The 14844-nt window shown below is 54.1% G+C and overlaps 2 protein-coding genes across 3 annotated transcripts in view; one reads left to right on the top strand and one right to left on the bottom strand.

Moving 5' to 3' along the window:
• The window catches only part of SEPTIN11 (septin 11), a 57134-nt gene extending 50265 nt beyond the window's left edge, over positions 1–6869 (bottom strand). For both annotated transcript variants that reach the window (XM_059826943.1, XM_059826942.1), the window contains exon 1: positions 6833–6869. In XM_059826943.1, the coding sequence (XP_059682926.1) occupies positions 6833–6859 (27 nt within the window). In that variant the 5' untranslated portion in view covers positions 6860–6869. The remainder of the gene's footprint in view (positions 1–6832) is intronic.
• A 5319-nt stretch (positions 6870–12188) lies between these two features.
• On the top strand, positions 12189–14459 carry SOWAHB (sosondowah ankyrin repeat domain family member B). Its single transcript, XM_059826720.1, has 2 exons — positions 12189–12676; positions 13241–14459. Exons 1-2 carry the CDS (start codon positions 12189–12191, stop codon positions 14457–14459), a joined length of 1707 nt encoding a protein of 568 aa, XP_059682703.1.
• The last annotated feature ends 385 nt before the right edge of the window (positions 14460–14844 follow it).

Raw genomic sequence — 14844 nt, 5'->3', positions numbered from 1 at the left:
TCAGCCCCAGACGGCTGCATTAAGCCTTAAAATCACTGCTAGCATTTACAGCTAGCAATATACCTGCTCACAGTGTGACGACCTAATCTTTTTGCCGTAAAAGCTGAGAATAAATGAGAACTGTTTACAGTTACTTAATTCAGCAGTTTCTGAAAAAAAAAAAATTAAAAAAAAAAATCAGTCTTGACATCTCAAACTAGGAACAAAACAACAACTGTTGAGATATCATTAGCCATGCTGTTTCTAAGTTCATTCTGCAGATATCCAAGAAATCCAAGGAGACGGAGAAAAGGAAAATCTTTAATCACATGAAGAAGCAAGAAAAGGGAAATCCAACTACATTTATGCACAACCTCTTCATCGGCAACCCTGTACGTTTCCTACACACATCTAGAGGATGTGGGGTAATCCGTATCACCGCAGAGAGGTGCCAGGAACAAATGTCAGTGATAACCAGATACCTTCACCTTTCCAGGTTGCAAATTTCTTATTTCTAAGTTAGACTATTGCCTGCCAAATTTTGTCCCGGGAAAATAAAGCCAGGACCGTCACCCTGCTATTCTTCATCCATCTGAAAGCTGCCAAAAGCTCCTAGGCTGACCCAGATTGGAGGAGATGGGTTTTTACAGGGCCTGAAAAGACACGATTTGTGTGCTTTGAAACGCTACGATTTGGCTGTGGCTACAAGTGGGTACCTCCATCTGAAAGACGAAAAGCAGACTTGCAATCCCATCTCTACTGCAGTTTGTGCTCTTGTACCTGACTGCAAATCTGTCACTGTGCTGCCCTGCGGAAGAGGGAAATACAAGCTCCCGCTGTCACCGAGCAAGCCGAGCAAGCCGTCTACCAAACCTGCTCCTCTCCCACCTTAATTTTGTTTACAGACAAAAACAGAGGCTGCCACCACCAGACCGTCAGAAACTTAATTCAAGGCACGGTAATGTGCTTAAATAAAGCATTTAGCACACTTGGTGCATTCAACACACATCTGGCAAACAGATTCTGTCGAGTCTCTTGCCTACAAGGGACATTGTATTTTACATTGCATCCAGTTAACCCCCCGGCAAAACACCTACAGACTTTGCAGAACACCATCAGATCCACAGACAGCCCCAAACAGTCCTGCAAATGATTTCTCCCCTTCCACTCCCTTCATGTGAGAGAGGTTAATGTCATTTCTGAATGAAATACATGAGATGCACACAGATTTCCAAAACAATTCCTATTAGAACTACTGCTGTGTGCAGGAATCTGTTCTCAGGAGCCACTGGCAAAGCGGGCAACATCTGTGGCAAAACCAAAACATTTCTAAAACAAGTCTTCTTCTATTAGTTTATGCCAAGCATTCATTACCAGATCTGGTAAAGAAATAATCCGCAATTACAGTACTTCAATAACATATTTCCAGCAGCTAAATCCCATCTGAAAATGTATCTGGGATGCAAAAATGGTAACAGAAAATCCCATTAGCTAATAGAAAGGTCTAAAGAAGCTGTAAGCTGAGATGGAAAAAACCCCACCAAACCTAAAAAAGCCAAAAACCAGTAGTAGTCTGCTCTTTGCCATCACCTTATGTGGGATGCTGCTGAAGAAAACAAAAAGCATAAGCCTGCAAGAAAAAGATTCAGCTCCTCCACATTTCCAGCAACTTCAAAAGCTCTAATTACAAATTCAGATCCTAAGGCTACTTCGCCACTTTTCTAAACACAGGCACAGTCTGTATTTTTAAATAAGGACTACCAAAGATAGCACAAGACTTACCAATTGCAGAGCTGGGCAAAATAATTTACTACTAGTGAAATGGCAATAATAGCCTTTGGCCTACGTGTTTCATGCCAGCAGTGGGTATCACTTACGCTGTACAAGCAGAGAGCGGAGCCACAGGGAGAAAGCTCGCAGAAGGGCTGGGTATTGCTAATGGAAAACCACAGGGAGCTTTTCCTCCTTCTCAGGGCTCCTTCTCCACCACCTCATGCAACGCCTACACCCACATTAATCACACCTGCCCGAGCCATGGGTGAAAACAGCTCTGGCAACTCCTGCAAGTCCTGGCCCACATACGTCTAGACCAGGCACCATGGCGTAGAAGAGACCGAAAGGGATCCAGAACTAATGAAGCGGCCAAGAAAGAGCATAACTTCTTCCCACCTCACTGAATGCATCACATAGCAGCATGCAAACTAGCACTTATAATACAGGGAGAAAGAAGAACATTGCAGGTAAGTTTTTGTTAGCGCTGCTCTTGGCTAAGACAGCAAGACCCTGAACTTGGTTTTCTGTCTCTGATCTGGAGTATTCTCCACCAGTATTAATGCTGAATGCTAACAGCACCGTGGTGGTTGTCCAAACCATTATTACGCATCACTTATTACAGTAGGCTGGAGAGCTGTTCACAGAGCTGGAAGTGAAGGCAGCTAGATCGTATAGCTAAAAAAAAGCTTGAAGTACTATTGTGGGGCTTTTTTTGTTTCTTTTTAAATCACCTGGTTACACCCCGCTGTTCTGAGCTGAAACTGCTTCAGTATCTTTTCCCGCAGGAGCCGCTGTAGCTTATAGGACTGAAGCCTAGAGCCAAACCAAGCCCACAAAGAGGTTGGACAAGGCAGAAGCATTTGCCAAACCAACAGAAGACCCTGTCCCCTTGGCATCTCTCCTGCAAAGCAAGCCACAAGCTACTGAGCAGCCTCGTGCCCACGTTCTCGGCATTACCTTGAGAGGAAGAGACATACCAAGGGCACAAAAGAAGCAACAACCCTCAAATCTCTCCAGACTGGGCAGCCAGCCAGCAAAGCCATCTCTCTCAGGGGCTGCAGGGTGGGAAGGGGACATGTAAAACATGCCTCAGCTCTAAGTAAATATTTTACTTCTCAGATTCATGCTGCTTACTTAATCAATCCCCATCATTATTTCAGAGGCCCTACTCAGACACTAAAACTGATTCCCTATGATTTCATCTACACAAAATAAGGATTTTCCAAGTATCTCCATCAGATCCTGACTCCAGGTCAGCTCGCTTCATGCTGGAAAAGCTAGAGGCCCTGAGCTTGTGGTGGGCTGGACACATAACCTGCCCCACGACTGAGGCTGCGCTGAAAACAAGGCAAGGAGGCGGCAGGTTCCCACCATTGTTAACATCAACAAGAGCAACAAGAATTGTCTGAAAGAATTTCCTACTGCAGACAAGGCACCGAGGTGAATAAAGGAAACAAGGAGTTCACAAACTAAAATACAGTCCTGCGTGCACTGCCCAGGTCTGCCTCCCTGGCACAGGCAGCTGAGCCGGGCCAGGCCCAAAAAGCCACACCTTGCAGCTGAAAGCTGGCAAGGAAGCCCAAACCCGTGCCCCTGGCCATCTCAGCCGCCCCAGCAGTGCCACCCAAGCCCACATCGCCACGTTCAGCGTGAGGAGAGGCCGCAGCCCCGCGATGCTCCCTGGAGGATAACCAACAGCAGGGACAACTCAGCCCTGAAGTTAACTTGGAAAGCGCCAAGCTGTTAAGTAGCCAGAGCACTGCTGCTGCCCTGTGCCTGGAGTGTGACAATTCACCCCCTGCCCTAGGGTCCATCCCCGGCCCGCCTCATCCGTCTCAGCTCACCACCTTCAGTAGCTCTTCTCCCACCCAGTCGCACCTTCGTCAGTGAAGACGACCAGACACTCAGCTAGCAAGAGCACCAGAAGACTCACAGAGACAAGGGTGTATCCCCTTTCACAGTGCTCATCTCCTCGTCTACAATCAGTGCTCGTGGTGGCTCTGCTCTACCCACCAACACGCATGGATGTGGCTTTCCAAAGGCACTGCGCCACAGCTCTTGCTGACCCCAGAGGGTGTTGGTAGATCTGCTGCTTGGAGAAAGAGCTGAAGACTCTACGTGCTTTATCTATTAGCCCTGCTCTACCTTCTCGTCTCTCTCTTTCATTCCCTCCCCTCCATGGAAACTGGCAGTCTCTCATTATCAAGTGTTTTTAAAACAGACGGAAGAATACACCGTGCTATCTCTCAGGTAACGTTTTCCATGGCCCCCACGTAAAATTTGTATTCCAGCTTCATTTGCCATCAATTTTTGCTTGACTTGGAGGGGAGTCTATGTTAGCATTTACCTATGAGTAAACGTTAGTTTTGCTCCCTTAACTAGACCAAGCTATGATTCTGTAAACATTTAGGATAAACAAATAAAGAGAAGGTAGGGAGGCCAGAGCCCTCTTCCATGCTCTGAACTACTGAGAAACCACCCAGTACTGGTGAAGATGCTGGCAATTAACCCAGGAGGAAGAAAGGGATCCCCTCTCTAGCACATCTCAACAGTTTCCAGACTGCAAGTGGCTTATCTCACAGCGAGCCCAGATAGAGCCAGCACAGATGACCGTATACATCCTTCTACCCCCAAGTATGTTTAAGCATATGCATGGCTTTCGTCAGCTGAGAGGTCCCATGGCAGCTCCCAGCACCAACCCTGCCAAAACTTTGCTTATGCATACCTTTACATTTACATACCAAGATCAGTCCCTATTAAGTCAAATGAAATTCCAAGCAGTGCATTACACATGTGCCTTCACATCTGTGGGATCAGGGCCTTCAAATGAAAGCCGCCCATCCTACCAAAACACGCCCTGCTCGGCTACAATTAAACACAGACACTTCAGAGCAGTTCCCTGAAGTTATTTTTTATGCATGCTTTTACAATTAACATAATGTCATACCCTGCCAGGACGTAAAAGGTTGTGACTCAGGAATGTTATCTTAGTTTTAAGTCAAACTCCTTGTTTCATTCCTTTTCTTTTCCCCTTCCTTTAATTCTATCCCCATGCTCCCTCCAACAAGACGCATACCACTCAGGGCCCTTATAAAATATGATTATTACATTGAAAGCTTGATAGGCAAACATTCATCAGCCTCACCTTGCTCTACCGTATAATTAACTATTTCTTCAAACTCCCTACCATCCTCCCAGTAACACAATAGCAGCATGCAAAGCGGTAGCAGAGAAGATTAGATAAGAAGGTATATGAGACAAAATGCCCCCAACACCTACCAAATACCAGCCCGCTGTCCCTTCTTCTCTTATCACCCTAAGATAAAACAACTCTCTTCCCCAAAAAGCACCGATTCTGGAGGATGAACGCTCTGCCCACCAGCTGCTTACAAGGAAGCTGAGTGCCCTCATCCTTCCCTCTCCCACACGCACATGCTTCTCACGCTGAAGGATGCTTATTTTGCAGTCAGTCCCACTGGACCGTACTCAGCGGCACACAGATATCAATTTAGTTTAACTGGTGCAAAACCCTCTGTGGATGCTGTTTTGGGACTGCCAGTGGACTTCGATTAACCAAAAACATCAGAGGCTGAGCAGTGGCATGAGTTTAATGACAGAAGAATAAAGCAAAACACACACCCAAGAACAAACGGCAATCATGTCTCGCAATAAGCCAAGCTCCCCAGTCTGTTCACATTGTGAGGTTGCTACTCTACACAAAGCAAAACGGCTCCGCTTGGCAATACCCTTCAACCTGCCCTAAAACCCAGCTGAAGGAGTGATTTCAATGCATCTCACACTGAAAGACAAACTTCAATTTCCAAGTACGCTTTAGACCTTAAGATCAAGGAATCAGTTCAAAAGCAGCTTTACAGACAGCTGGTATAATTTATAGGTATTCTGTTAACAAACATCAGCTCTTATTTTGCTTCGTAGCATAACTTCCCCACCTCCAGTGACACCATTAACCCCATCTTCATACATTTGCTTTGCCACATCAGAGGAACCGTATAGCCCCGCAGATCCATAAACGCATAATAAAGGCTAAAAGAAACTGCCTCATCCTGGTCACATCTTGAACGCAGACCATTTTCTTATTATGAGAAGGAGCCACATTCAAGTCCTCTGCTCATGGGCAACATCTGTTTTACTCTCAAGTGCCAAAAAAAATCACCGGGAAGTCGGTCAAGTCTCTCTCCCTCCCCCGGCCGACGATGCACAAAAGTGCATTCAGTCTGGTCATGGGGGAGTTTCATTCACGTTTCTGCAAGCTGCATGCAAGAGAGACTTTTTTTTTCCCCGGGAACAGCATCTGTTAGTGGGTTTTTGTGGGTTTGTTGGGGTTTTTTTCGCCCCCCCTTTCTCGCTGTAAAGGGAAAATCCTTTGTCTTTCTCAACATGGATGTTAAAAGCTCCCGGCCACCACATCCCCAGAAAAACGGTCACGCTGGGAGATGCAGAACATGCGTGCCTCTCGGAAGACTTTCCCGCCGGGATTTCCGTGACTGCTGCCCGTCGCAGCCGAGCGCCCAAAGCCTTTCCCCGGGGGCTGCGGGCACCCCCCGCCCGGCTGCCCACCCCGCACGGGGCACAGCCCTCCCCAGTCCCAAGTTTTCCCATCCATGGGAATCGGCGGGGCAGAAGCACCGGCGGCAAGGCACTAAACGCGGCCCCAGCCCCGGCGGGCGCCGCCCGGGGACCACCCCCGGTGTCTCCCCGCTGCCCCGCGCGGCTCAACGCGAAGGGCTCCGGGACGAGCCGCCCGCCGCCGGGCCCGGCCCCGCTGCAACAAAGAGCCGCGGCCCCAAACCGGGGCCGAAAAAGTTTTGCGCGGCCCCCCCCCGCCGCAGCCCCCCCGGGACGGGCACAAGCGGCGGCGCCCCGGCGAGCCCGCCGTCCCCCCCGGCATCGCACCCCCGCAACCCTCCGCGTTACACGCCGGGCGCTGCGCCCCTACAATCCCGGGCACGGCATCCCCGGCGCTGCACGCCGCCGCACCCGGGCAATTCACCCCCCGCACCGCACCCCTCCGTCCTCCCGCACTGCGCTGCCCGGCCCCGCTCCCCGCCGCCGCACCCACCGCCGGTCTCCCCACGGCCACGGCCATCGCGGTGCGGTGCAGTGCGCTGCGCTCCCCGGCCCGCCGCCGCCTCTGCGCTGCCTGCTAGGGCTGCAACATGGCCACCCGGCGGGGAGGGCCCATGCGCAATGCAAAGGGGCCGGGCGGCGAGGCGGGACCCCCCCGGCCCTCCCCCGGGGCCGCCGGGCGGCGCCGCCCCGGCCGGCTGCAGCCCCGCGACGGCTCGGGGCACCCCGACAGCAGGCGGGAGCCGGGCGGGCTGCACTCAATCCCCAGCGGTAACTGCAGTGAACCCCTCTCCCAGCGAGCCCTCCAGCGAGCCCTCCGGGGCTCTGCACCCCAGCCCGGCCGGCCTGGGGAGGGGGAGCCCCGCCTGCTCCCTGCCCGCTCCCCCCCAGCCCGGCCGCCTGTACCCGTCCCCTTCACCTGAGAGCGTCACTCTCTCCGACCCTGGCAGCCCCACAGCGATGGGGGCACAGCTGAAACCAAAGAGCCCCCTCTGCTCCAGGGGCCCTTGCAAAGAGATGGCCAAGCAAGCGAGCGGCAAGGTCCTGCTCCTACCCGTTTGGTTAAGGAGGAGGATGGGGATTCAGCAAGGAGGTATTTATAACAGGGGGTCAGACAAGAGCTCCTGCAGCTGGGACGGTTTGCCAACAGAGCCCCTAATGCCATTGTATAACGACACGGAGGGCAAAACCAAACACATCATTCCTCTTGTTTCTCTTTCAGCTCTCCCCCTCTGCCAAACACACCCATACTGCGGTTTTAAACAAGCTGGGTATACCAAACAACAGCCATGCCTCAGTGGCCGGCTGCTCTCCCACGCCAGTAAGTGATTTCCAGGGATGAAGGGAAGCACAGCTGGCTCCTTGCTGCTCCAACTGGCAAAATGCTTAACATCCTGATGTTAAGCATGATAGCCCTTTACCCGCAAAGGTGGGAGTCTTCAGGCTGAATTTAATATGTCTGTTTGCAAGTCTTTAACCAAGGTGGCAAGGACGGAAGGGCCCTGCCGGGTCAGGTCCTGCAGCGTTTTGCAAGGTGTAAAACCCCAAAAGGCTACAAAAGACAGATCCCTGATTCACCCCAGACACAAAGGACATGTTGAATCACAGCCATATCAGAGCTACCCCCTTACGTGAACATCCACAGAATCAAAACAGAAAAAGCCAAAAGGATAAAAGCTGAGACCACCTCCTACAAGTAAATGATCCAGGGTAGTAAGTAAATAGACCTCAGGGGTACACTTACCGTTTGCACACCCTTTAACCTAAAACTTTTACCTTTTTGCTCCAAAAGTCACTTTTGTACCACTAGGAAGAAACACATGGTTGCTCATAGAGGGCTATAAAGTCCAGGCGCTTCCTTCCTGCGGCTCTTTTTATTGCATTTTGAAGGGCTCAGGAGCTGGCATTTGAGAGCAGTCACCCACGTCTGCTCCGGCAGCCCCCAGACGAAACGGGAACCAGAGGAAGCGCACGAGCACTACCTGGCACGGCTCCTCACCCGGGCTGAGGAGCTGCACCTGGGGCAGCAGCCCTTAACTGGGCACAGGTGCAGCCATCATTAGCAAAGCTGCTACACCAAAAAAAGCTAATGGGGTTTCCACCAGTAAAATTTTGCAAGCATAGTTGACGCGGTGCTTTTATTACACTAACATGTTAGGCGTTACTGCTAATACCCTAGGAAGGCTGCTATATTAGACTCATGCTCTTGTAGCAAATTCCTCCTGCAGGCATGGCTCCAGGTGAGGAGGAGCTGAGCGTGCTTGTACTGGGAAATGTGCTCCGACCAGTGCAGCCTCTAGTGGAAACCTGATGATCGTATCTAAAGAGTTGCCCTCGTTGCACCTGTGGGTGAGGCAGACATAGCTTCCCCTTGTCTGAATTACAGGCATGCATGATACTCCTGCATCAGCGTAACTTAACTAATGCAAACATCTTCTGCGTTTGCAAAACCCGAACGTGACTCACCGTGTCCTTCCTTGGCCCGAAGCTGGGAGAGCTGCGGCCGAGTTTTCTCCTCGATACTCATGCATACAGACCTTCCTGGGTATGGCTGTTCATGCTGAAAGAGTAGGGGAAAAAAAACCCATCAAGACAAAGAAATGTTCTGCAATCTTTCTAGATCTCCGCTAGCGTAGTTCCTTGCATTCCTAGTGTTCAGCGGGAAGAAGCAGACCCCTCGCTCCTGAAAGTTTCATAACTGCTGCTAATAAATGGGTACCCGTGCAAAGGGAATTGCCAGTCCCTCATCCTAGAGACCCTGCGATAACTCTTTCCGTTTTTCCAAAGCTGTTTTGCATCATTTTGGAGATATGGCACGTCAGTGCCTTTTGTGTCAGCTGCGGGGCAATGTGTCCAATTACATGGGATGAGAAAATATGCAAGCAGACACAGAATTTGGGTTAACTTACCTCCCGTTTAAAAACAAACACAGGTATATAGGTCCCTAAAGGCAACATCTACTTGCACAACAGCAGGAAGCTACAAAACTAAGCTGTGGGCTTATTTTTTTTTTTAATGTTGAAGTAATGCTTGATCCCGCCTCCATTTTGTGATTAGCACTACTCACAACTTACTGAAATTTCACCCAAAGAATCAAGAGACTGCTGTGTCCAGAACTCCCAAAGAGGGCGAGACCGGGGTAAATTCAGCCATTCTGAAGACTCCTACCCGCAACCAAAAGCGACCAATTTGCCGACAGGGTAAGTCATTAGAGCGTAAGGGGAAACAAGAGTCTCTTTAAACCTCTTAGCGTGAAGCAGGCAATGAAGCAACTCCAGGTAGCAGGGCTGCGCTTCTCCTTGCCTGCATGCAGCATTATACCCCCTTAATCCCAAAATGTGATTTGCAGCTCAGGCTGTAAGGGGACATACACGTGCCAGCATTTGGTCTGCCTCTGGATCAACGTGAGCTACCCTCTCAGCAGACTTTTGTACGTGCCTACAAAGAATATCGACAGTCATAACCAAATGGGTTACAACCAACTGCCGTATTATTGTCCATCATCTGAGCTATCCGGCAAGCTACATGCTCCCGACCAGTAGCGACTGTCAAGTGAGAAGCGTTAGTTTAACCCATTTCACTCGAATGAGCTCAGTGAGGCATTTCCAACCTCGGCAATGCAAAAGCATCGGCGCTCAGTGCCGGTCTCAGTCCTGAAGGTAACACTTAACGTTACCTGAGCGTGTTTCACTAACTTCAAGAAAAAAGTTTACAGGGAGAGAGCTGATGTTTCGCAGGAGAAAAGCCTCTGGATTTTTAGTCAAAACTAAGCTTATAGTAAGCAAGATAGTGCCTCCAAGGGTGTTTAAATGAAAATATGATATCATGGAAAGCCTCCTGCTCACACCTTAGTCCATTAAACCAAAACAACACTTTCGTAGTAGTGTTGTCATTTGCCACTGTTATTTACTTGGATTTTTTATCTTCACAATCTACTCTCCTCTCTTATTTGTGATCACAATTATATCATTATGCTCCATTTGTTTCATCTCAACCGCTTCCGCTGAGAGCGTGCTGCTATCAAATTGTGATTGCAATTCAGGACTCTTCAGAAGAAGAGAGAGAAAGGTGTTCATGCCTTGAAGAACTGTACCAAAAGCATGTGCAAAATGATACAATACTGACATGACCCTTACCCTTTTCCCGGCACCTGTGCCCTAGTCAGATGAACACCACTCTCCTACAATATACGCCACAGGGAAAACCAAAAGCAGGATGTGGCAGAGCACGTAGGGCAGTTTCTCTGGCCGTGCCACCCAAGCAACCCAAACCTTGGCACACCGGAAAACTTTTCCGATACATTGCCTAAACTGTAACTTCTAACCTAGAAACTTTAAAGTTTCTTTTAAGGCTACTCCCACCACTCCAGACGTTACAGTTTAGCAGTCCTGCAGCTCCACAGGGCAATTTATCTTGCAAACCAGCATGATAATGTACTGTGGCAGAAACTAACGGTTCAGAGTCAGCAATCCGAAGGCACAGACCTGTCTAGCTTGCTTACTCGAGAGCAACACCACCACACGCATCCCCTCTTGCATGTGTTTGCAGGGTCTGAACCTTAAAAGTTGTCCTAAGGTTTTGTGTTACCAAAACAGAAATCACAAGCCTGTACATGCCATCTATTGCAATCTCTGCCCGGGGTTTGTGAAGGTTGCATTTACTCTGGATTTGCAGTGGGCTGGAGGATATTCCAGCTGCCTAGATGACAGGCAGCTAAAAATAGTTATGGATACCCGGGAGCCTGCAAGAGAGATGATTTCTGGAGTGTGACTTAGGGCCCGATGCAGACCTTTTGAAAGTCGGTGAGCCTATATTGAGGTCAGCCCCTCCATGCTTCTGTTCCCTGACTGTAAGACAGAAAAAACAGCACACCCTCTCTCCCACGCTTTCCACCCACTACTCACTCCCCAAACTCCTTGGGGCAGGGGCTGTCATTTCTTTGGTGTACCCAGGGCATGCTGCCCACTGGGGCACTGACCTTATCCATCCCTCTCGGCTGTACCGTGCACACTTGTGGTAATAGCATTAGCGATACAGAACACTGTTAGATCCCCACTCCAGTACCATGGGCGTCCAAACTACCTCAGCCACATGGTGAATACAGAGATGATACGAGATATAATTTGACTTCAGGCACTCCTGGTATTTGTGTGTGGTTGTCGTACACGGGTACAATGCCACGCACTCGTAATAACAGCTACCCTGAACCACATCGCATTCATGTATCTTTATTGCCAGTTTTCGTAAGTCACAGAAGCATGGGGCGGTTCAGGTTGGAAGGCACCTCTGGAGGTGCTCTGGTCCAGCCCCTGCTCAGGCGGGGTCACACAGAGCAGGACTGCATCCAGTGGAGCTTTGAATGTCCCTGAGGATGGAGACCACAACCTCTCCAAGCAACCTGCTACAGCACTTGACCACCCTCACTGTAAAAGAGTTTTTCCTCGCACACAAACGGAGTTTCTTGCATTTCGATTTGTGCCCATAGCCTCCCGTCTGTTCACTGACGTAACGACTGATAAAGTGCTCTTTCTCCTCACTGCACGCCAGCAAATTAGGCTGGCGCTTCTCGGAGCCCTCGCAAGGCTCCTCCAGCCCCTCTACCCTGCTTCTCCCCTTCACCACCGCCGTTTCTCACCGCTGTCACCCCAGCCGCGCAGCCCCACGGGCCGCCACCCCGGGCAAAGGCAACCGGGGGGTGGCGGCCCGGCTGCGAAGGAGGAGGAGGAGGAGGAGGAGAGGCCCAGCGCGGCAAGAGGCGGGTTTCCCCGCCGCGGCAGCGCCGCGCACCTGGGTGCAGCGCCGAGCACCGAGCACCGAGCCGGAGTACCGAGAGGTGGCAAGCCCGGAGCATGGCGCGGGAGCTGAGCCAGGAGGCCGTGCTGGACTTCCTCTGGGGGGCCGGGGGCCGAGCCCCCAACACGGCTCTGCTCCGCCACTTCCAGCGCTTCCTCCGCGACCCGGCGCTGACGGAGCAGCAGCGGCGGGAGCGCCGCGAATACTTCAAGAGCCTCGTCAATTCCCTGGCCACCGTCCACCCCGCCGCCGCCCCCGGCGCCTCCAAGGACGTCGTCCTCCGCCGCAGGTACCGCGACCTCCTCGATGAGGAGCTGCCGCCGCCGGAGGAAAAGCAGGAGAAACAGGAGGAAGAGAAGGAGCCGCCGCCCCGACGCGACCCCGGCCGGCGGCGCGGCCCCCCAGGGGAGGCGGCGGCGAAGGAGCGGCCCGGCGGAGGGCAGCCCCCGGGGGCCGCCGTCGCGGGGGGCTGCGCCGCCCGGGGCCGCGGCGGACCCTGCTGCGAGTGCCGCCGGGCCCGCCGAGCCGCCGCCGCCGCCCCCCCGCCGGGCCCCCGGGCGCCGCCCCCCGCCGGGCCGCCCCGCTCTCGCTCCCCGCCGCCGCCCCCCGCGCAGCCGCCCCCGTACCGGACCCGGCCGCTGTCCTCGGGCCCCTGGGCGCTGCGCCCCGACGGGCCACCCCGCTGCCGGCCCCCGGCGCTGCCGTCGGGTCCTGGGGCGCTGACCCCCGCGGGGCCGCCACGGCCCCGATCGCCGCCGCTGCCTGCCGCCGGGCCGCCCCCATACCAGACCCTGCAGCCGCCCTCTGCCAGAGCGCCCCGGTCCCGGTCCCCACCGCTGCCGCCGGGGCCCGGGGTGCTGCTTCCCGCTGTGTCAGCCCCGTTCGGGTCCCTGCCACCACAAGGCCTTAGAGGGCCGCCCCCAACCCAGTCGCTGCCAGTGCCATCGGGCGCCGGGGTGCTGCCCCCTGATCGGCTGCCTCAGCCCCGGTCTCCGCCACCGCCCCCCACCAGGACGCCCCTACCGAAGCCCCCCCCCCCCTCAGCAGGCCCGGGGGGGCGGCCCCCCACCGGACCATCCCAGTCCCCACTGCTGTCATATGTCCCCAGGGTGCTGTCCCGCACCGAGCTGCCCCTACCCCGGTCCCCGCCGCCACCCCGAGCCGAGTCACCCCCGTCCCGGTCGCTGCCGTTGCTGTCCGCCCCAGGGGTGCTGCCCCTGTCCCGGTCCCTGCAGGCCCTCCCTGCCAGCCCCTCCCCATCCCCACCGCTTTTGTCAGGCCCCGCGGTGCTACCCTCCACCCGGCTGCCCCCATCACAGTCCAGGTCCCTGCAGCAACTCCCCACCGGGCCCTCCCCATCCCTGCCAAGGGGATCCAGGGTGCTGACCCCAAATGGACCAAACCCATGTCAAGCCCTGCTGCTGCACTCGTACCAAACCCTGCCACTGCCATCAGGTCCTGGGGTGCTGCCCCCCACCAGGCCACCCCCAGCCCAGTCCCCACCACACTCCCCCACCCAGCCACCCCCTGCCCGGCCACCCCCAGCCCAGTCCTTGCTGCCAGCACAGGGACCCGCACCACTCCGGGCCCCAGAGAGAAGCCCCCCAGCACCGCTGCCTGTCTTCAGGAGCATCAGGTGCCAGCTTGCTTTGTTGGAGGTGCAGGGTATCCCCCCATCGCTGCCAGAGGACTGTGGGCGGCAGCCCCGCACCATGCCCTCCAAGAGCTCCACTAGGAACGTCCCAAGCCGGGGGCTGTCGGTGCCGCTGGGGCAGCGGGAGCACGCCTGGCTAGTGGCGGTGTCAGCAGGGTGCTGGGCCCGGGTGCGGGGGCTCTTCCTGGAAGAGCCGGAGTTGGCCCTGCAGCGGGACTTCATGTCAGGCTTCACAGTCCTACATTGGCTGGCCAAGCACGGTGATGGGCCAGGCCTGCAGGAGCTGGCAGCAGCGGCGCGGCAGGCTGGACTGGCCCTGGACGTGGACGCCCGCTCGGGCTGCGGGTACACTCCGCTGCACCTGGCCGCCATACACGGCCACCAGCTCGTCATCAAGGTGCTGGTGCTGCAGCTGGGGTGCCAGGTGCAGGTGCGGGACAGCAGTGGGCGCAGGCCCTGGGAGTATCTGGGCAGCTCCACCTCGGGGGAGATCTGGCAGCTCCTGGGGGCACCCCGAGGCACGATTATGTTCCCCACACAGCCCCTGGCCCGCAGCGTGTCCTCTGTCAGCAAGGTCTCGCTGTCTGCTGGCAGGGCAGCGCTGCCTGCCTGCCTCAGGCCGCAGCATGGCCGTGGGGCAGCATCCCACCTACCCGGCAGTGAGAGTGACTGAGCGACAGCTCCCTGGCATCCCCTGCCAGTGGAAATGGGTCCTTGGTGACTGTCCCGCAAGAGGAAGCCAAGCAGGCAGAAAAAAGCTGTGAAACAGATTGAACCTACTGAAGAATGTACATTTAAATTAATCCAATGAACTGTTGTCTGAGCCTCTCTGCCCTCCCTCCCATTTCTCGCTTTTCTACCAGGGAGAAGATGCAACAACTCTACTGGAAACACATCTGAACCCTCAGAGGGCAAGTCCTATGCGCCCCACAGGGCAGGCACCAGCTGATGGGTGCAACCACAATCACTAGCGTTAGTGGGACCACAGGTTTGGGGTCTCAAACTCTGGCGTGAAGATCACAGCCTGGCCCCAACCAGGGCGGAGTGCTTGCTTTTGC

The sequence above is a fragment of the Gavia stellata genome, chromosome 19 (assembly GCF_030936135.1).
Source record: "Gavia stellata isolate bGavSte3 chromosome 19, bGavSte3.hap2, whole genome shotgun sequence".
NCBI classification, from domain to species: domain Eukaryota; kingdom Metazoa; phylum Chordata; class Aves; order Gaviiformes; family Gaviidae; genus Gavia; species Gavia stellata.
Note: the sequence above shows the minus strand (reverse complement) of the source record. Positions and strands in the feature narration are given on the sequence as shown.